Below are 22253 nucleotides of genomic sequence, written 5' to 3' on the forward strand. Positions count from 1 at the left end.
GCCCGGGGGGCGGGGCCACCGTTCCCAGCAGCCCCTGCGCGGCAGGCGCCCGCCCCTGACCGGGGACCGGCGCGTCGCAGCGGGAAGCGCGCGCGGTTGGCGCCGGGCGGGAAGCGGCTCAGCGGCGCCGCTGCAGCTGCCATGGTGCTGTGCGACGTGTGCGGGCAGGCGCTGCCCTCCGAGGCCGCGGCCAGGCGGCACCTGCGGCGCCCGTCCCTGTGCCGCCGCCAGCCCCGCAGCCCGCCCCGGGCCCCCGCCGCGGGCTGCGACGAGCTCCGGCGGCACATGGAGACGGCCCAGCCGGAGCCGGGCCCGCCGGGCTCCCGCCGCCCCGGGGCACCGCCCCAGTGCCCGTTCTGTGGGGAGGCGGCCGGGCGGGAGCTGGAGGAGCACGTCAGGGCGCGGCACGGGCACCTGCTGGGCGCCCCGGGCACGGGTGAGCGGCGGCGGGAAGGGAGGGAAGGAGGGAGGGATTTCTCCGCGGGGATCGGGGCTGGCAGCGGAGAACCGGCCCGGGGATAAAGTTGTAGCAGAGGAAGTAGTTATGTACTATTCTAGGCGTGATCAGAATTTTATTTTGACTAACTGGCCGAGATGCTGGTAGTTGTTTCAGAAACTTAAAGGTGGCATCTCTGGTAGCGCGAAATACCCTTAGAAGACTGGTATCTGTGACGTAAAAAGCTGCATATGCCGACTAGATAAATGTTGTTTAGAGTGCAAAATGTGCCCGTGCAGTCAACCACACTGCATGGTCTGTGATTAAAATGTTTTTCTTAACAAGAGAAAACCCCAAGAACACACCCACCCCATCCCCAGGTCGTAGCACTGAATAACATTTTACTTCCATGTATGCAAATAATGCAGAGCTTGAATAATTTACTTGCCTGCATGCCAGTTTCTGCTTTAAAAATCGTTGTATTAAGGTGTTTTGGTTTTTTATGGATTTAGCACGTTTCAGAAAACGATCTTTAGCAGTGTTTAATTCAATGCTATTGGTGAGTTTAAATGATTATACGCCAAGTTTTCCTCCAGCCAGTCATGAACATTTGGCTGGGACAAATGCCTTCCAGCAACTGCTAACACAGGATATCAGTTCTTGTGTTCTGCGAACCGAGGAAGGTGCAGGTAAAATCTGGGGACTCGAGGAGAGCAGTAGAGATGGAGTCGGGCACTTGTCTGTGGCTCCCAGTGACCTAACAACAGGCAGTGGGCACAAGTCAAAATATGAGGAATGCTGTTTATTTGCAAGAGCACTTCTTTTTACTGTGTTTAACCACTAGAATATGTTCCTCTGGGGAGTTTGTGAAGGTATTTTGTGAAGAATCTATACTTGAAATTAGTCAAAAAGATGACTGGGAAAAGCTGTGTGTAACTTAACCTATTTAATGTGACCATTCTACCAGGGACTAGATGATCTCCAGAAATCCTTTTGAGCTTTACTTATGCTATGTGGTACCCTCAATAATAATCCTAAATCTGCAGAAAGAGCATTTATTTCAGGAGATGCAGGAAGACCAACAAAATAAGAATGATAGCGCTTTTTAGTCTTTCAGCCCAACAACTGCTCTATTATTACAGGAATGTTAATTTTTTCTGTTAGCAGAACACATCTTTGTATTAATGGTTTGATATTTCAGACTAAGCATTTCTTGATACAAATATTATCATAGTAAATTTTGATCTCCAAGTTAAATGGGGCAGAACTTAAATTAAAAGAAGGAAAATATGTCTTAAAATTTTCATGTATTTAGGTACAAATTCTTAAGTGATGAAGAGAGTAACAGCTGTGTAGAATTCGCTGCCTTTCACTGGGGAATTTCAGTGGCAACACGAATTTCATTACTGTGTGTTTGTCTTAGATTGTATAGCAATTAGGGGATGATTCTAGCAAAAAAAAAAAAAAGATGATTCTTTATCAAGAAAGTGCATTTCTTTTTCAGACACAGGAAATGATGAACAGCTATATGAATGTCCTATGTGTAGTCTTACCTGTACAAACATTCAGATTCTTGAAGAACATGTGGATTTACACTTAGAGGAACATAACTTTTCAGAAGGTATGTGAAAGGGTACAGGCTTGGTAATGCTTGAAAGGGTTTGCAAATATTTGCATGTTGTAGTGTAGAATCTCACATAAGATTTAAAACAAATATTTCTGTATTTAAAGGGAACTTGGTCACATGCACAATGAAGTTAACTAAGGTCCTATCACTTGCCCAAGTGCTCTACTTAACTACCATGCTAATAAAGAAATCTTTGTCTATGCATGGTTGCTAAGTAAACAAACTGCATGCTAGCCAAAAGAAAAACTTAAAGAAAAAAAAAGTTTAAAAGACAGTAGTATGATACATTTGTTTTTCTAGCTCTGTAGAAGGTTTACATAAATGGAGTTTACAGTGGCATGTTCCACTGTGATGAGTTGAGAGTTTATAGCTTATGAAAACTTCATTTTTTTCTCAATGCATATCTGCAGATACTTTGCTGATTCATTAATTATGGTGTTAAAGTAAAAAATCTACCTTGATTTTATTTTCTGACATGGCTAACAGAATCTCAGAGATTCCCTATTCAGTTCCCAAATGTAAATTTTTGTCACTTCCTTATGAGACTGCTAGCAATGGTCTTAGGTGCTAATAAGTGGCATTAAAGGAGCTGTGACTTCTTGCTAACAGTGAAGTGAAACACAGTAAACAAAAGCTGTCTTCTCAGTGGTACAGGTACATGCATTATTTGCCAAGTAATTGCTCCAGTAACTGCATAAAGTTTGTCCGAGTCAGGAGTCTGAGTCCTGGTAGACTGAATGCAGTCAGTCCTGTTCAGCGTTCGTTGCTAATAGCTCAAAATAATGGGGGTGCATCTCTTAAAGTTAATGCCCTATTGTGTTTACGTGTGTCAACTTAGAAGGGAATCTCTAAAAATTAAACAAATGATCCCTCAAAGCATTACTAATCTCCTGACCAAGTCCCCTCACTTTGGAATGTTGTTCTGAGGTAGGTGGAAACATTAGAGATCTAGAACTGGCTCAGCAGCTCCAAACTGAAGAAGATGAACGGCAGAGATCAGAAGAAGAGAAGCGAGAGAGGGAAGAATTTAAAAATCTGCAGGTACACTCATGTTTCTAAATGGTAAACTTAAAACCAGTTGTTCCTTTAGAAGCTGAGTATCTTGGAATTGTAATGTCCTGGAATGGCCTTACCATGTTGGATGGTGCAAGCCACACAGTCTGTGCTGAGGTAATGGTGCAGGGATGGGTTGGAAGCAAATTCAGTCTCTTGGCAGTGCTGATCCTGGCAGAGCACTGGACATGGCAGCCTTGAGCTACTTGGCTTTACAGCTTTGAGTGCTGCTGGCTCAGGATGGGGCTGGCTGCTCCCTGTGCTTGCTGTTCTACTCTCCCAGCGCACCTGCTGCCTGTGCTTCAGCCAGCTCTAGTGCTCTGCCTTGCAGTGCAGCCTGGAGCATATTCCCTGCCAGAATGCCAAAGGCTCTGAGCATCCGGTCTGTCCTTTACTGGAATACCATCACTTGTCCCAGGTCCTGCTTCCCTCTGCCTCCCATCTCACAGCCCTGGTAACTCACTTCCCACTCTCACTACCTCCTTGCCAGACTGCCTCTGTGCCAATGGCTCTGCCAAGAGGGAGCAGGGGGATGTGTCTGCTCTTCCAGGTGTGGTTTTCCTAGTCCCACATTCATGTTTGGGAATGAAGCTTGGTCTTCAGCTCTAAAATGATTGTAATGCTGAAGTTTTTATGTCTCACAATTTTTCAAAGTTACTGATAGTGATTTTGAGAAACTGCATGGACAAAAGATGAATTTTAAAAATGAATTTTAAAAAATGAATTTTAAAAATGCACATTCCATGCCTAACAGAGACAGTATGGCTTGGATAATTCTGGTGGCTTCAAGCAGCAATTTCTAAAGAATATGGAAAGAGAAGTTGATAGAGGAAGGATGCTGCCCTTTGAATATCATAAGAGAAAAGCTGACATGATGGAAAGTTTGGCTTCTGGTATAGATGATGGAAAAACAAAGACATCAGGTAAAGATGCTGATATTATGCGACTAAAACTGTACTTTCTAGACCTTAGCTTGTGGTGACCAAATCAGTCTTAAACAAAACATATAATTCATTGTTTAGTGTTGGTCATGCCCTAGTTCTTAACATTACTTTGTAGATCAATCCAAATTGTTGTAGTCCTAAAGTAACATAGAAATTAAATGTTGATATATTTTTAATCTGCCTTCTAACTTGCAGACAGGTTTTTTGCGGTTTTTTTGGTGGTTTTGTTTGTTTGTTTCGTTTTGGTTTGTTTGTTTTTGTTTTTGTTTTTCTGAACTTGGAACCAAGTTGTCTGGTTAAGGGCACAAATACATGTATTGTATGTAACAGAAGATGCAGATGTGTTATTACGAGCTGGTTGCCCTTGACTCTGTGCTTGTTTACTGCTTAGTACTCATTGGTTCCTAATCCAGTGTAGCTGTTCAAATTTACAGCAGCTTTTTGTCTTGTGTTTCTGTTAATTGTTATATTGTGTGAGCAGGTAAGCACAGTGTTCACCTGATTACAAAGCCCAAGAGAGGACTGGGAGGAGTAGATATCTACTTGATACATCTCCTTTTAAATGTTTTATAGTCGGTCAGAAACATGGGGCAGATGGGTCTCTGTGTCCCTTTCAAAAGGCTCCCTTGTCTTTACTTTCCAAGAACAAAATTGAAAGGTCTTTAAGCCTATTGCTAATGGTTCTGGCTTACAAAGTATCCACTTGGTTCTTGACAGGTAAAATAAAATTTCTTCTGTCAAATGGATAGCGTGGAAATAACACAATTAAAGTTTTAATTCTTGGTAATTATTTAGATTTTAGAGAGGTTCTTAGAAAATAATTTGTGGTGACTATGGAATAATTCTCTTCACAACAGCATGGCGATAAAAGGGCTTTGAGGGTTTACATATATGAATTGGAGAGAGCATTCCCAAGCATATTCTTTCATGTAACAAAGGAGAACTTGGAATATCCTGCAGGAGGATTATTTTAAAATATTTACAATAATTCTCGAGTTCTGTGCCATTTCTGTCATTTTTTTGTTGTTGTTGTTTTTTTTCCCCCTCTTAGTTTCTTCAGGAAAAATAAGCTGGGAGGGAGTAAAAGGCTTACATAGTATGCATAAGTATTTCTGTGTTTTTAAGATGATGTTGTGCTGGAGGTGGCAGGGGCATAGGAATGCTTTATTGGTGACATACTTTTTCTATATCATTGTAATAGTTCCTTTGACTATCACAGTTTATAATTTAGTCCAAACTGTTTAATTTAAAATAATCGTCATGTAGCAACAGTGAAAAAATAGATTTAGATTTGAAAGCTTCATAGCACATAAATTCGTCAAAGACCATTGAAATTAAACAGGGGCAATAACTACTGCCTTTGTGATTTGGGCTTTAAATGTAAGGAAGTTTTAAAATAACTTGTATTAATCTGTGTCTGTTCCAAGTTGGGGAAAGAATCTTGTAAATTTAGTAGTTCATTTTACAGGTAAACTTCATATTTTGTCTTCCTTTAGGAATCATTGAAGCATTGTGCAAGTACTATCAGAATGAAAACAAAGATGTGAGGCGTGTGTGGCTTTCAGCGGGAGTAGATCACTTCCACTCATCTTTGGGCGACAGGGGCTGGGGTTGTGGTTACAGGAATTTCCAAATGCTCCTTTCCTCACTGCTGCAAAACAGCTCCTACAATGACTGCCTGAGAGGTACTAAACAAAATGCTGTTTGTTCCACGTACCTTGGATGACAACCTGCTGAGTGATGTTTTGCCTTTTCATTTACACAGCAAGTTTTACAAGGTCAATGATACCTATTAAATGGTTTTTATGCCACTAGAAATTACTGTGAAAGAGCCAGAGGTGAATACTGGCAAGAAATGATATGGTTGAAGTTTTACCTTTAGTTTTTTTTGGTGCATCTTTGCGACATCAACTGCCTGTTATAAAAGAAGCTGAATATTTTTAATTAATAGACTATGTCAGTCACTGTAACAACAATTCAAAAGCTTTTCTGTTCCAGATACTACACTAATTCCTAGTATCCCAAAGATTCAGTCCATGATTGAAGATGCCTGGAGAGAAGGTTTTGATCCTCATGGGGCATCTCACTTCAACAACAGATTACATGGTTCCAAAGCATGGATAGGAGCATGTGAAATTTATTCACTGTTAACCAGTCTCAGGATAAAGTAAATATTGATTTTTGTTGTGGTTGTTATTTTTAACTGCTGATTTAAGTGCTGTACCTTTAAAGGTTAGAATTCCCAACTGTGTGATGACAAAGCCACTTTAATGACTAAATTTGACCATATATAAACAGATCTGATTTAATGCAGCATGAAGCTGTGTAACTACTTACAGATACGTGTAACTACTTATAAGAGGTACATAAACTGAGTAACTGCTTAGATCATTGAGACTTGATGCAGAATTATGCCACGTATGCATAAATTAAGCATTGATTAAAAAGTTAATTTCTCTGAAAGTTTCTTCTCAAGAAGAATCTGAATTTCAGCTATTTTCTATGGTTTTTAATTGGATTCTCTAGTGTACATGCATCACATACAAAAAAAAAGTAATAATAATTTTTGCAAGTTTCACAAGTTCTTGTTAGACTGAACAGAGTGGAGCACTCCTTTCTTATGTAATAGATTTTTCACATAGTGTGGGACAGTATATGTTTAATTGCTTTGTAATTATGTGTCCCTTACTCCTGTACTAAAAAATAAGAAAGTAGTAAGGACTGCTGGGTGCAGGAGGCAGGGACTCAGAGGTGAAAAACTTGTTTTAACAAGCAACTTGCTTGAAATTTTATTGTTGTTTTAATTCTCAATGTTTTATAGGTGCCAAATCATTGACTTTCACAAACCCTCTGGCCCTGTGGGTACACACCCTCGCTTGTTTGAGTGGATTTTGCATTACTATTCTACAGATAATGAAGGTGGTGCAAAAGTGGTGTGTACTTCCAAACCACCTATCTACTTACAACATCAAGGTCAGTGTCACAATATGCTGGTTTCTTTTACTCTTCTCTGTACTGCAGTTCAGAGCAGCATTTTTTAGTCCATTGAAATGAAGGCGTGGTTTTATTTCCACTAATTTTCCTATTTAATAAGAGCAACATTAAAGCTTGTATTTTTATTGGATGGAAGAGCTGAATGTGACTGGGATCTCAACTTTTTGACATGTACTCTTTTAACTATCTTCTTAAATTTCGAGTAATGCCTTCCTTGATCTGAAAATCAGTCGTACGTTACAAGGTAGTAAATGGGATTTATGTGTTTCTAAACTACTGGAATTCTTATTTTGATATTAGGTCACAGTCGTACTGTTGTTGGAATAGAGGAGAAGAAGAACAAAAGCTTGTGTTTGCTACTGTTTGACCCGGGATGTTCTTTCCAACAAATGCAGAAACTGCTGAAACAAAACAGTGATGGAACTGGTCTCAAACTACTTCGGAAATTTGTGGGTAGCCTAAAAGAAAAGCAATACCAGATAGTGGCTGTAGATGGGGTGCTCTCTTTGGAAGAGAAAGCTGTAAGTATCTCAGTTTCTGTTTGTGAAAATTTAAGACCATCTGCATCTCTTCTTTGAATGCATATGCATATATGGTTGCATGGTGGATTTTTTGCATCTTTTCACTTTCCTTGATCGTTTTCTCTCGTGCTTTCTGCTTATATAAAAAATCAAAAACATTTTGCATATAAATTGATGCCAAGTTGATGCAACTGACAACTTCTAAGTCTTGTATGAAGCTTTCAGCTGTTTTCAGATGTAAATTAGGCTTTTTTAAACTTTCTATTTTCTTACAATGTTTTCTAAATAACTGACCGTCAGCATGTAAGTTACTTAAAAACACTCATAATGTAAAGTTATGTTCAGAGGTTCAAGCTGTTGAAAATTCTATAAATCCTATTGTGTGTTTGGCTTTGGGGCATTTTACCTTTTTTAAGACCTTAGAAGTTTTCAGCAGATTGTCAAATATGGCTTTTGTTTCTTAAGCTTTTTCTTTCCTACACTAACAAATTGATTCTTAGGACCCATGTTCCAATTCTGTGGTGTCTTATCAGCACTGTTCAGCATGTTCAAGCTTCAGGACACACTTTTATTTAAACTATGAAATAACTGGCAACTGAATCACTTGCTCAAGTATATTTAATGTGTATGTTGAAATGAGATATTGTCTTAAGTGTTTTCTGGCTCTGAACATCAGAAATATCAGTGAAACGGCCATCCTCTCCTCCTACTGGAAAAAGCCTTAAAATCCAGGACACATTTGGGATTTGCGAAGGGTGGTGATGTTCATTTGGTTTTGGTTTGCCACTTCTTCTTTTCAAAAAAATGATACGTATTTAAAAATATCAGTTGTTTAGTGTGTTGTCTTGGAAGCTCCCATTTAATTAAGATGAAATGTAACCCCTAACACTCGTTAAAATTACTAAACTACTAATTTAGAAGAAGCTCTTTAAAATGCTGGTTTTGTTCATTGAAATATTTTCTTTTCCTCTCTCCCCGCCTATTTTTAGGCTCGCTGCCGTGCTTCTCAGGTCTTAACATCACAGAAGATTCCTTAAAGGATACCTTTGTAGCCTGCTTCTGGAACTTGCTGGGTGCAAAACATTAAAATTCTGAACCGTGACCCTAACTCAATTTTTACTTAAACTATGTCCCCATAAATTCTTGGGAGTTGTGGGGAAGCACAACACTGGAGTAAACCTGTAGGTTTTGTGTTCAGTCAAAACTCTGGCATCCTGATATAAATGTAACTCTCAAGTACTGCGGTCCTTGTCTTACTGGAAAATGTGTTATTTTCTTAGTTGCTTAGAATTGGCAACAACTACTGTCTTGTAGCAAATTATGCACTGTTGTTAATGAGCAGTGGATAAAGATACTTATGCAGCTACTTCAATAATTGGAGTTCTGGTCATGGTTTACCTCTGTAAATGTGTTTATGCTGCCACTATGACCAGTCCTCTATTTCTTCACGATTCAGTCTCTTCCACCAGGGATTACTAGTAAACTTCTTTTCAATTAGCTGGCTTCTCTAGATGTATCACTTAAAGACATGTGCTTAGGAGGTGGATCAGTGTTGGCATTGGCTAAGAGGTCTTAGAAAGCAGTGTCCAAAACAGAGTGTGTGTGCTTTAGGTGCTGTGCAAGACAGTCCTTTGGGGTAGTGGAAGAAAATACTCCTTTTGTACCATGAATAAATAAAATTAATATATTTTTTAAGTGTTTATTCCGTCTTCACTTCATCCTTCTTTCTTAAATTTCTATTTTTTGTGTGTTTTATAATTTATATCCCAAAAGGACACTGCCTTTTGACTACTGTCTCTGTTGTGCACGGTTAATTCCTTTTAGGAGACTGGAGCTGTCTGTGGAAACAAGTATCCTGGGTGTTTGAGGCACTTTACTGTACCTAGGATGTGCTGCTCTGGTTGAATGTTGAATGAAGAGGCCTGCCCCTCCAGGAGGGGAGCTGGAGGCTGGGAGGGATGGTGGAGTGTGTTGCAGGTAGCGCAGGGTGTTTTTCCTTTATCAGCTGTGTCATGGATCCAGCCATTGTAAATGGAAATCCCTTTCATTTAGACTCCCTTCAATGCTGACACCTAAATACAGGTGTAAGAGCTTTACCAGTAATATCTTTCTCTCATGTTTCACATGCTCTGGCAATAAGAACTTGTCATTTTTGGAAGCAGTGAAATGTGAACATGTACAGATACTACAATCCATAAATCACTGATTTTTCTGAAATACGCATGAAATTAAAAAAATAGTTACAATAATGCATTGATTTCAGTAGTTATGTAGAAGTGGCCTATAAGCTGTGAAAGGTTTAAATAGTTAGGACACTAGAGGGGCTCAGACAAGGGAAGAGAGTTTCTGGGAATTGGGAGATTATCAGCTCCCTTATTAGCCCTGGTCTGTGAGGCAGGGGTCAAACGGAAGGAAGGAAAGAAAAGGAGAAATGCCAATAATGCAATCATAATTTGGATGCAAAATCCTAGGCTCTGCAGCATGCTTGAGATTTTACCCACAGCATCTTGATGTGGTAGGCACCATCCTCCGACTTTTAACAGAGCTCTGGCACCAACTATTCAAAACACTCAGCCTGTTCAAAACTAAATTCACCTGGTCAAGGTGCGGTGTTGCAACTCACTTGCCTCCATGCATTACAGTGTATGCTTTGGGCTGAGGCAGATAAAAACAACATACAAGAAAGGTTGTCAGCACCAGGATTTTAAATTACTGTAACTTTGTCGAAGTTTATAAATGGGATTTTATTCAATTCATAAGAATTAGTTTTCAATCTAATCCAAAGTACATAAGCAAATTTAATTATCCCAGCTAAACTTTTTCCAGCAAAAAAAACGCCTTATCTGTTTATTTCAACAAACTAACACACACAGAGCCAAGCTTACTCTCAGTCAAATTCCCTTTTATTTCACGGTGTTAACTGCTAACAAAGCTAAACAAATCTGCTGTTCAGACTGAGTCACTAAAACTTCTTCCAAAGACCTGGAGGTACAGACTTTATGCAATTTTTTTGTCACTTCAACCCTTATTATTTTCTCTGCTTTGAATTATAACAGCAAAAACACATTTTCACATTTTAACTTGTTTTACATAATTTTAACATTTTTAAGCAATACGTTCTCTGCATGAAAACCAATAAATATGTTAGTGTGAAAACAGACTAGAAAATTTCATTATTCTAGAAATACAATTCATGAGAAACTTCCTTTCATATGTAGATGACTGATCAGTGATCACTTGGAAAATTTTCAGATTAACCACATTTGCACAGACTACACAGGATTCTTGGATTTGAACCAAATGTAGAGAGCTCCAATTCACTCCTTTTATGAAAAAAACACGTTTTAAACGTACACAGCTGGAAATGGAAAGCAGCCTAAGGAATTAAATGGGGTTTTATGCAGCTGAGACATACCAGAAATAAAATAAGTTCAGTGCTCAAGATCATTTTAAAGCATCCTAGCAATTACACAGGAAGCTGGATGTAGTAACTACGAAGCTTTCAATCCAACTGTATCTTTGGAAAAGACAAGATTTAATATCACATTAGCTCACAATTTTTAAAATGTATCTGGTAACTCTGTTGGAGCACAGATCCTGCTTATTGCTTTGAAACATAAAACATTATCATTGATATCTAGATAATTACCTAGAGTTCTTAGTAGCCAAAATTAAAAAGAACAAAGGGACAACAGTAGGAACAAAGGCACATGGTTAATTTATAAAAGTATTTACAGGGTACTTGAACACTTATTTCTACCTACTAGAAATTCATTCACCTTGAATGAAAAAAAAGGAAAAAAAAACAGGCTAAAGGAGGTCATCATAAACAGATGTTCTGAAGTGATATGAATAGAGAATCTTATAACCATTATTTCCATAATTAAACTTCTCATCTTGAATATGGAATTTTCAAATACTAAAATTCATAAATTCATTATTCCTCTAAGCAATGTGATACTTTAGTGCAACCCTCTTCAAAGATTGAAGCTGGCACAGTTAAGGCAGTCTACTTAACAGTGTTTAAAATTCAGCACACAGTGTTTAATCATGGAGGTGCCTGTCTCTCTATTTGAAAAGCTATCTTTTGGCACCATCATCCTCCTAGCGCTGCAGTTTCAAACACAGCATATTTAAACACTGTAGTTATTGCAGTGTTTGGGGTTTTTGGAGGTGGTAAGGGAGGAGTCTGCCAGCTGTTAGCTCCAGAAACAACTCTGAAGGATGGGCAACATCCCCAAGTTGATGTGTAGCTTTACTGCATTCTGTGCTAACCTTCACAGGCTGCCAACACAATGCTTCTAAAACTACACCAGTTACATTCAAACCTGGAGAGCACTCTATAAACCCTGCTGCTACAATGTGCACTGCACTCATACTGTTTCCATACAGTTTGCTGCCAAAGGCAAACTAATCTTCCTAAGGATTTTTCATATTAGTTCATTGAGGCACACATTCTAAAAAACCCAAACCCTCTCTCAACAAGTCAACCAAACTTCAAGAGAACTTCACATTCTGATTTTTTTCCCCTACTGACCTGAACTCGCCACTTTGAAAATATTCATGACTATGGCAAAAAAATTCACTCTAATTGTATGGAAATGGTTTCCACTAGACTTTAATAAGGCTATACAACAAAGGTGACTAGTGCTGTCTATCTACAGCTGATAAATTGGGGCACCAGAACTGACTTGAATTATTAAAAAACTCCACAGGAGGAAGAAACAAAAAAAAACAAAAAAACAAAAAAACTGCATAGTATGTGATCCCTTTTATTCACCAAAGCTGCCCATGTATATCCCAGGTGGAAGACAGCAGAACAGCTGTTCAGCATTCAGATGCAGGTGTGCTTAGTGCTTGCTGTAACATCTTTCCATCTTGCATGTTGCCACATCTCTTCAAAGGACAATTACAGAAGTAGGGAGGGAAAACAAATTAGGGAAAATAGAAAAGCATTTTCAGACAGTATTTCTCAAATTTTTCATTTGAAATAATAAAGTAAATTTATTTATAGTCAAAGTCATCAGAAGACCATTCTCCTGGATTTAAAATAGGTTGTTTTTTTTCTCTGGAAAAAAAATTAAGAAAAAAGAAAAACAATACACATTACTAAAACCACAGATGCTGTGGCTTTCCTGTGTGCCCCTCTCTCCTTAAATATGTCCGTACTGATGACAGAATCAGTTCAAATAAGTCTAATCACTATCTAAATTAACAGGGTTGTAGTCAGGGTCATCCTCTTCATCCTCCAGTTCTAAATCATCCATTTCTTGGAATAAAGATTCATCAACCTCCACATTGTTTCCAGCTGTAAGGAATAGAAAGATACTTTATTTCCATGCAACAAGGGAAACATTAACAACAACAAAACATACAAGATTTTTTTGCATTAGTTCTTCAATGTAGGTAGCTGCTAACTTACTTGGCTTTTTATACATCAAATAGATATGAAAAAGTAAAGGCCACATTTTATCTTTTTACAGCAGTTTTTTTTTCTTTGTATCAAAGCCCAGTCAAATGTCCCACAGAACCTCAGAATTCACTGGGGACATGAAATTACATTTACATCTGCCAAAAGTACAGATTCTCCTCAGGACAGCCAAAGCAGGAGCTCAGGACCTCATAGCTGGAATAGTTACTACTATCCTAGTGAGATAAATGAACAGATCTCATAAAAAATTCCTTACACACGATAGGCTGACATACATATATCTGCTTTCAAATTTAAATTTTACAAGCAAGATGAAGCTTTGGCTACTTTCACGTTTTCTTCTGAAAGAGATGGTGTTGACCTAAGGATAAAACTCGAGGACTCCTATTTTGTTTTTATGTATCAACAGTGACATCTTCTGGTCACCAAATAAAGTTTCCCTTACTTCACTGGACTTGAAGGCACCTATACAAGATAATGTCATTATCCTCTCAAAATTAGTAATACATGCTACTGTAATATTAAAACAGACTTAGTAATCTTTTGCATCTCTGATAGAATGCAAGCAGCAATAAGAATGGGAGTTTTTAATCACCAGCAGCAACAGGATTACAAATTAATGCATTAATCCCAAATCATCTGGACACAGAGCCCAGGTAGAGGTCTGCTCCTCCCCTGAGGCAGCCAAATGTGCCATCAACAAACCATCCTCCTTTTAGGTGCTTTGTAAGAAGACAAGATTAAATTAATCCCTGTAAAAGAAACTGAACTTGCCCATTACTATCATTTCATATCTATACTCACTGACATTCATAAACTTTTTAATAGTTAACTTGCAGAGAAGAATCTTGACTGCCTTCTGCCTGTGTTTTGTGATACCAGTAGATAATGCAGCTATATTAAAGAACTGTCTTACCTCAAAACTCAGGTATTTTAAACTAGAATACTAAAAAGTGCTACAGCAAATTAAATAGGTATGTTACTGTGAGTATATATGCTTTTATATGGTTTATCTCCTACTGGTTTTCCAAGTTTGATATTTTTCTGGCACAGGCTTACAAAATTTTCATCTGGCACCAGGTCAGTATTTTAGGTAACGTTTCTGCACATCTGCAGAAATCATGAAAAAAGAACTGGGGTGCACAGAAGCAAATAACATTTATTTTGACCCACAGGATGTTTACGATTGGTGTTGAGGTTCAGAGAAAAGGTGACAGAAGTTCAAGACCTGTGCTTGAAATCAGGGGTTAAAAAAAAAATTTTAAAAAAAATCAGGGTTGAGTTCGGGTTTTTTATTTTCTTGTTGCTTTTCTTTTTTTTTTGGTTTTGCTCCCAGACCAATCATTTAAGTAGAAGCAATGTAAATAAGATCAACTCAAGCACAAGGCCACAAATAAATACACTTTTTCATCTTGGAAAGGTTTTGGTTTTGAGAAAAGTTAAAATTACTTCTGTTCATTCTGCAAATCAGTACTTCTCAGAAAGTTCTTCCAATGTAAAAGTGATTCTGATGTAAGATGTTAAGTTAGAAATATAACACAGATTTTGCTAAAGAATTTTGACCTATTTTAAGCCCCTGCTGTTCAGTAGTGGAATCAAATAGAAATTTACCTTCCTCCAAGAACTGGATGTCAGAGGTGTCAAGGTTGTGATCCATTTCAAATAACTGTTTACCTAGAAAGAAAATTTAAAAACCATATATATGCAAGTACAGTTCTGAAGTAACTATCAACCTAAGGCAACAACAGTCATCATATGTATTTTAGTCTTTTCAAATCAACCAGTTCTAGCAGTCTTTTGTGTTTTTAACTGCTCATTTCTGTAAGTGCCTCATTCTGTTTCTTTTTAATTCATCCAGGATTCATATACACCAGCAAGCTTCCTCCTCTTACATGTGAAATGGGTCACTGTAACGTTATTAAGACCTTAATAAAGGGGGGCAGAAAAATTTACACCCCACAGCCTCTATTCAGTCCTTATTGCTTTAGTTTTCACCTTGCATTCCACAAGAAATCCTCTGTGGGAACTGGGAAGGAAATCAGCTGACTCCTCCACCTTTTTTCATATATTCTCCCAATCAAAAAGCAACTTGGACCTACACAAATCACCAGCTCCTACACACATACACAGCTGGGAAGGCAACATCACAGAAGAATGAAGCGTTTCTGACTGGGAGGGACAAGAAGAAAAGCTCAGGACTCTTTCCATATAAATCACCTGTCTTCCATCTACATTGCTCATGCAAGCTTCCATAAACAAGATTGGTTGGTGTCCATGGCAACATTGGAATTACACTAATGACATCCAAGAATAAGCCTGGTTTTGGTTTTGTAAAAGGAAGCTTCTATAAACTACATTTGTATAGAAGAAAACAGACTACCAACGCGTAGTAAAACCACATACTAACAATAGTTTAAAGAATGGAAAAACTAAAAGCCTGATTTCTGTTATCTCATCTTTGCAGATTCCCAGATGCACACCCTTCAGAGAGGAATCAAGCGTGTCCCCTGTCTCGTACAGCTTTTTACGAAACTTAATACCATTAAAATTTCCATCTCTGCCAAATCTCATCAAAACAAGCCAGAAGTGAGGAGAAAACAGAACTGTGATAGAGCATGACCACATTGGTTATGTTTTTTCAGGTAATCTGGTCAAAAGTAGATACAGCATCACAGGAGAACTTAGTTCAAAGCAAAGCCACGCAGACTATGGAGCAGGATGCCAACAAAACCTATCATCTGTGTAAAAGTTACTTTTAGACTTCTCATTATAGGCTGGTACTATTGTAGAAATTTCACGACTAGTATTGAAACATACCGCTTAGCTTATTTTTGCCTGCTTGTTCTTCTTCTTTCATCTTTTTCCTTTTTATTTCTAGAAGCTCTGCATCAAACTTGGCTTTCCAGTTAAGGAAATTCTCAATGGTAACAGGAGTGCCATGAAAACGTTGCTGGAAGAATAGAAAACAAGGCTGCAAACACAACTTGCAAAGTTACAGGTGAAGATAAGCATTCTCTGAATTATTTAAATTACAACACTCCAGATGCACTGCTTGCTGTGGCATATTCCGAAAAATTAATCCTAATCCTGAGAACACATAAAGAACACATTCTTGTGGTTTTTGTCATGGGAATCTCCCCTCAAAGAACTATACTGAGGTGGTAACTCTCATGGAAGAACTCTGCATACTCCTTTTGGACTTAGAGTGCACAAGTTCATAACTCCCCACTAATATAGGTTATTTATAAGTAGGCAGCACTTCTTATCAACTCCTAAGTGCAATTTACACGGAAATATTGCCCATTAAAATACATTAATCATTTTATATCGCTGAAACAGAAAAAAAAAAGGTTGTTTTTTCTCACGTATTTCTTTGCCAGTTTTCAGAAATACAGAACCGTCCAAGTACCATCACCCTCCAGCGATTTCTCAGGAAGTGAGTGAAGACTCATTAGCTGGACTCACAGCACAATCCACAAATCGTAAAACTATTCTACAGGAGGGCAAACCAGTCTTGAAGATTGGTCCCACTGCTTCCACCCTATCCACTCAGTCTACCAAGGAAGACAGCCTTCCTCAAACCACGGAGCCCATGTGCAGCATGATATATTCTAGACTTTTTTGCTCCCCATTCCTTCTTGCTCCCTCTTCTTCCAGCAAAAAACTGTCTACAACAAATCTCATTCCATTTGGGAAAAATCCCTGCCTTAGGAAATAATGCTAGAAAGGACTGTGAACATGCAGTTAGACTCCAAAAAAAAGACTGCTTAAGACAAAAGCGGACAAAAAGATCACTTAAGTTCATTAAACAATCTTCTTAAGTTTCAATTAAGTCATCCTTAGGATAGCTGTTCCTTTTCCACTGCAACTGAGAACTGCTCCTGCATCAAACCAATGCATTTTAAAGATGCAGAAAGTCTTTTTCATTTAAAACATTATTTTACATACTTTCTCTTCTTCTTCTGCTTCTCTTTCCTTCTGTTTCTTCTCTTCTTCTCTTCGTGTTTTTATTTGATCCACTATTTCATTTAATTTCTCCTGTACAGCTGAGACTAGAGTGAAGATCATTACCATTCCTAAATTTTCTTCTGCCTACAACACAAAAGAAGGCAAGAAGGCAACTTCAAACAGAAGAATCTGAATGCATAAATATGTTTATAGAAAGCAGGATGTTGTGCAAATGCAGAGGGCACAGCTGACACATTCTGCACCAGTCTCAAAAGCTTGCTGTAAAATTCAAATTTAACCAGCCAGTTATCCAGCTAGTTATCCCCAAATGGGTGTGCAGCCAAACACAAAGATGAATGTTTGTGTTCAGGTTATTAACATATTATAGACATCTTCTGAAAGGCTTTTTCATGAATAAAACAAAACCTACAGCAGAAACACAACTCTAAAATCTGAGTATCATAAATCATAAGAGACAAGTCACTCAGAACCTTTCCTCTCCTGGAACAGTTTATTCCTTAATTCTATTACACGCTCCTTTGAAGTGAGACAATTTCCCAGGAAAACCAAAAAACATCAGCTGAGGGAAGAAGGTTAGATGAAGTAAACTAAAAATGAAAGAAAATACCCACTAAACATATTATGGCAATTTTAAGGCAGTGAGGACTTGTCAGAAATTCCTGAAACCGAAGAAGTGCTTCCTTCTTTCCTTTACAATCCACTCTCACTGATCCCAAAGGTTGATGAGATCCACCCCACCCCCAAACAGTTATGTTATCAAAAAGAATCTAGAATCAATGTGGCATTTTTAGTATTTCCAAATGAAACTGAGGTGCCTTATTTTCACAAGCAGTATATAAATATATATACACACACACACAGTTAAATAAATTCACCTTAAGCTAGATGTGGAAAAGAGGGGAAGCTTTAGTGCGCTTCCATTTCATTATACTCCATTATTGCACACACTGAATTAGCCCTATATCTTACCTCAATGGTGTCATTCACCAAACTCAAACCTCAAAGTAAGTCCCTATAGTATGGAACACGTTTCAGACCAACAGCAGATAACCTCCGAAACCAACTGATTTAAGAGAGAAATTCCAGCCAAAGTGTGAAGTGGTGTCAAGCTGTACTGAGATATTCCATTTTCCTTACCTGCTGCTCTAGCAGTTTTATTATGTCCATGACATCATTATCGTCAAGATTCTCCTGTGAGACAATTTCATATAGTGGAGTTTCATCAGGGTATTTTTCTCTATAGGTAAATTTAAGGGTTGTTTGGACAGCTACAAGATAAAGAAACACATATTCTTATGGTGATAACTCTGTATAACTTCAATGGTATGTCTTTCTACTGCACCAAGAGTCTAAAGATTATAGAATATAAAATATTCTTGCCTTTAAGGAACAGTCTTCTTACACAGATGTTAAAACAATACGAACAGATTTAAACATAACCTAAGAGTTCAAAGAAATTAAGATGATAAAGTTTACACTTGCACGAAGTATTAAAACCTACTAATGTCTGAAAGGTCTTTAGGAAGACTGAAAAACCTTCTGTGATACGACAGGTACTAGAGCAGTAATCTCTCTCATATTCTATTTAAAGCTGGAAAACAGCACGAGTCGTAGTAACAGAACTAGAGAAAATCTCAGCATATTAACACCTCAGATTCTGTGTGCCTAGTTCAAGTATCAGCATTCCAGGGATCCATCCACACTGTGGACAAACACACTATGTCCAGTAGAAGTTATTAAGCAGAGAACTGCCTAAGAAAAATGCATCCCATCTGAAGCTGCCCAGAGTCAGGGTAACATGGAAACAAGGCAAAAGAGAATTAAGTTCCTTTTACACATCCTCCCAGAACACCAGGGAGAAGCTTTCCTTCAGTTCCAGACTCACAGTTCTCAGCATGACAGCAGCCTGTTCAACACAGTCACCTGCTCTATGCAGAACTTCCTCCTTTAAAACTAAGTAAGACAGCATCAGTTTGTTCCTTCTGTTATAGTATCCATAATGGCAGCTTTCAAACTTGTTTGGAGTAAGGCTTGCTTAGAACATGCCCACGCAATTGCTGGTACTTAACAAATACACAGGGACTTGGGACCCATAGCCTTCTGCTCTGGAACTGTTCTTTAAGGGCTGCACATCCACAGCACACAGATTGAACTCTCCCACGTAGCTGGCACACACACAACGGCCACAACAAAATTCCCCTCACATGTTCGTAAGCCACTGCAAGGATGGTGATGACCCATACCTTTTGAAGCTACACTACAAAGCCTTTGAGATTCAGCAGAAAGCAGTCCTACAGTGAGAGCATAACATTTCTGCAAACTAATCAAGGATCACCCAAATCCTTGAACTATATTTGCTACGGAATGTTTGCTGTATCAGGCCCCTACAAGGATCTAAGTGGAGATATACATAGCTGCTGGTAATAGAATTAAACATATATAGGAGAAGTTTCTCAGTAAAACATGATCAACTTACTTTCATCATTTTCTCCAGCTTCAGATGTCACAGTGATTGTGAAAGTTGTTGGCTTTTCTGACAATACTGTCCAAAGGAAAAAAGCAAGAGTCAGGGAGAGTCTTTAAATCAATTACTTCTTCACATCACTGAAACTGAACTTCTCAAGGACTTATGAAGAAAGTAAGCTCTTGATACAGTGTTAAGGCCTTTTTAACTTATTAATGTAATACTTTTCAATTAAAAGCTATTTTCCATATAATGTGATGCCTGGAATGGTCTTCGAATGAGACCATCCATCATCAAGCAACACCAAAGGCTTCCACTTTTGGAAAACTTTCTCTTCTGGAAGTGTCACTGTTCCAAAAAGTGCAAATCGAATTAAACAACCTCTGGTAATGCACTGCCTGCATGCAGAAAGCTACCAAAGCTAATTTGCTTTACTGCACTAAATGTGTCTGATGAGCATCCAGTGCACTCTTGACCCTGGACTATTTTTACAGTATGCCTGCACCAATATTTACAACAGCTTAATGCAGGAAATGCTACTAACCAAGCAATGTACTGGAATGAAAATGTGTGAATCAGGCAGCTAGAAGACAAGACAACACAGCAAAAGCTGTGACCTGTGTTTCACGGGCTAAAAACCTCATTGCGCAATTGTGGGCTGCAGACCACATCCTCATGTAAGGACTGCTCTGCATCACTGTTACGACCTATGCCCAAATTAGTGTACATGCTCTTGAACTATCAACTGAGTTTTGCCCAATAGCTAATGTACTACTATGATCTTTATTCCCTTCTCTTCCCTTGGGCATAAAAGCATTACATGAATGAACAATAACTCTGAGTAAGTATCAGAATAGAGGCTGTATGAAAGAATGTGATTTCCATATCAGATATCCAGCTCCCCTAGCTACCAGAGATCAATTCACACACCTTAAAGTAATCTTTAACATAAAAGTGAAGACCTGAAAAGATTTTCCGATTGAAGCAATAGGCAATTGTATTGGGCAAATGCTTGTGTGGTGAAGTTACTGCCAAGTAAGATGCTGTGGAACTCTAGGCAGAGTAGATATTGTGCAGGAAGGAAACAGAAAATGCCCGATTTTTACACTGTTAATATTCTTTGGATACGGAATGCCAAAAATCATATTGGATTAGCTGGCATGGTAGATACTCTTGATTGTTTGACAGTAAATTGAAAATCCTGAAAAAAACTGACGAACCAATGTATCCACAACACGAAAGTTTCAGCAATATAACATGCTGCACCAGGGAATTAAAGTTTGCCTTTTTTTCACCTGCAATGGAGTAAGGCAGGTAGGGGCGACACATTTACGGAGGAAACAGCACCTTTAACCACCCCAAAACATCCCGTGCCAGCGATCGCGACCAGCTTGTTACCGGAAAGAAAAAACAATCGGGACACAAACCAATTCCGCGATTCCCACCTAGGGCCGCATCTTTTGAAAGGCTTTCCCGAAGAACATCCCTCCAGCACAGGGGACCGGGCTACCCACGCCGGGCTGGCTGCAGTGCCACAGCACTAACCGCGGCAGCGCCCACGGGCCGGGCCACGAGGGCCATCAAGCGCTCTGCTTCTCCCGGCCAGGGAAAGCGAACCAACACCCCGAGCACCCAGCCGAGCCGCGCCGCTCGGAGCCCCGCGGGACCCGCGGCAGCCCCGGCGCGGCCTCCCGCTCCTCCCCCCGCACGCCGGCTGCCAGCGCGGCCCCGCACCCGTGAACGAGTCCGGGTAGATGGACTCCAGCGCCTCCAGCTCGTTGCGCTGCTCCTCGCTGTAGTCGGTCATCGTGGCCCACCGCCCACGGCCATGGGCCGCCCGCACCGCGACACCGCCGCCACCACCCCCGCCCGCCGCCGCCCGCGCCTGCGTCGTCCCGGCGCCGTCCCGGCCCTTCCTAGCATGCCTCGCGCTCGCGGTAGGCGGGAATGCGGCCCCTGGGCTGGGCCGGGCCGGGCCGGGCTGGGCTGCACCCACGGAGGGAGGGACGGACGGAGGGGGAGAGGGGGAGGCTGCGCACGGGCAGCTGGTTTGGCTGCTCCTCGGTCGCCTTCAGACTTGCGGTGCCCGGTGCTCAGTCAGTCCCAGCAGTCGCTGCCTGGCGCCCGGCTGCGGGCAGGACGGAGCGTACCTGGAGTGCAGGAGGGATCCTGCTGGCATCGCCCGTGCCGCTTGCCCGCCCCTCCGGGAGCGGCGGCCTCGGCAGAGCTGAGCTCCGCAGTCCCTGTGTTACACAGACCGGTGTGATTCGCTCTTGGACGTTCTTCCCTTGAAAATTTACAGGGATCAGCAAACTGAAGGGGATTCAAACCCGATGCTCTAGGTATTGCATAAGGGTACCCTGAAGGCGGCTGAATGCCATTTCTGCCAGAAACTGGAAGTTTCTTTGATGCAGGTGGTGATTTGCAGCTTGAAGTTAAAGAGCACCTGCAGACTTCCCAGGAAACGTTCACCGTGTTCTCAGGAGTCCCGTCACACCGGTGGCATCACCATGATGTGTGTGCAGAACAGGAGTCGCCAAGGCTGACAATACTGGGAGATGCCATGCTTTGGGGTTACCTGCCAGGATGAATTTAACACTGTCGAGGGTTAAACAACAGCAGACCCTGATGGGTACGTGGTACACAGAGTAATTTAAAGGTGCATCAAGTTTCTGGCCCCATAGCTGGCAATTTTTCCCGCAGATACATTTTATAAGCCCAGGGTTTCCAGAAAACTTTTACCATGACACAAAGAGAATTTTCAAGTGAGCAAACTGGAATTCTAAGTGGATTCTTGGGTAAGATAACTATTTT

At 40.1% G+C, this 22253-nt stretch overlaps 2 protein-coding genes across 2 annotated transcripts; one reads left to right on the forward strand and one right to left on the reverse strand.

The window, feature by feature from the left end:
* Positions 1–141: 141 nt before the first annotated feature.
* Positions 142–9277, forward strand: ZUP1 (zinc finger containing ubiquitin peptidase 1). The gene is made up of 9 exons (XM_066179353.1): positions 142–436; positions 1941–2057; positions 2995–3104; positions 3871–4039; positions 5557–5745; positions 6059–6227; positions 6882–7033; positions 7355–7575; positions 8565–9277. Exons 1-9 carry the CDS (start codon positions 142–144, stop codon positions 8610–8612), a joined length of 1470 nt encoding a protein of 489 aa, XP_066035450.1. The 3' UTR covers positions 8613–9277.
* Positions 9278–10456: 1179 nt separating this feature from the next.
* RWDD1 (RWD domain containing 1) lies at positions 10457–21306 on the reverse strand. Its single transcript, XM_066179354.1, has 7 exons — positions 21174–21306; positions 19452–19517; positions 18113–18243; positions 16955–17098; positions 15824–15956; positions 14618–14680; positions 10457–12883 (listed from the first exon to the last, which is right to left on the reverse strand). Exons 1-7 carry the CDS (start codon positions 21244–21246, stop codon positions 12771–12773), a joined length of 723 nt encoding a protein of 240 aa, XP_066035451.1. The 5' UTR covers positions 21247–21306; the 3' UTR covers positions 10457–12770.
* Positions 21307–22253: the final 947 nt, after the last annotated feature.

This window comes from Chamaea fasciata, unplaced genomic scaffold (assembly GCF_029207755.1).
Source record: "Chamaea fasciata isolate MVZ Bird 193981 ecotype frontalis unplaced genomic scaffold, bChaFas1.0.hap1 SCAF_3, whole genome shotgun sequence".
Classification (NCBI taxonomy): Eukaryota; Metazoa; Chordata; class Aves; order Passeriformes; family Sylviidae; genus Chamaea; species Chamaea fasciata.

Coding starts and splice junctions, on each gene's coding strand:
- ZUP1 (XM_066179353.1), top strand. CDS start 142: ATGGTGCTGTGCGACGTGTGCGGGCAGGCGCTGCCCTCCGAGGCCGCG. Junction 4,040..5,556: donor TGGAAAAACAAAGACATCAG/GTAAAGATGCTG, acceptor GTCTTCCTTTAG/GAATCATTGAAGCATTGTGC. Junction 5,746..6,058: donor CTACAATGACTGCCTGAGAG/GTACTAAACAAA, acceptor TTTCTGTTCCAG/ATACTACACTAATTCCTAGT.
- RWDD1 (XM_066179354.1), bottom strand. CDS start 21,246: ATGACCGACTACAGCGAGGAGCAGCGCAACGAGCTGGAGGCGCTGGAG. Junction 19,518..21,173: donor CTACCCGGACTCGTTCACGG/GTGCGGGGCCGC, acceptor TCCTTTGGACAG/TATTGTCAGAAAAGCCAACA. Junction 15,957..16,954: donor AAGCAGAAGAAGAAGAGAAA/GTATGTAAAATA, acceptor CTATTCTTCCAG/CAACGTTTTCATGGCACTCC.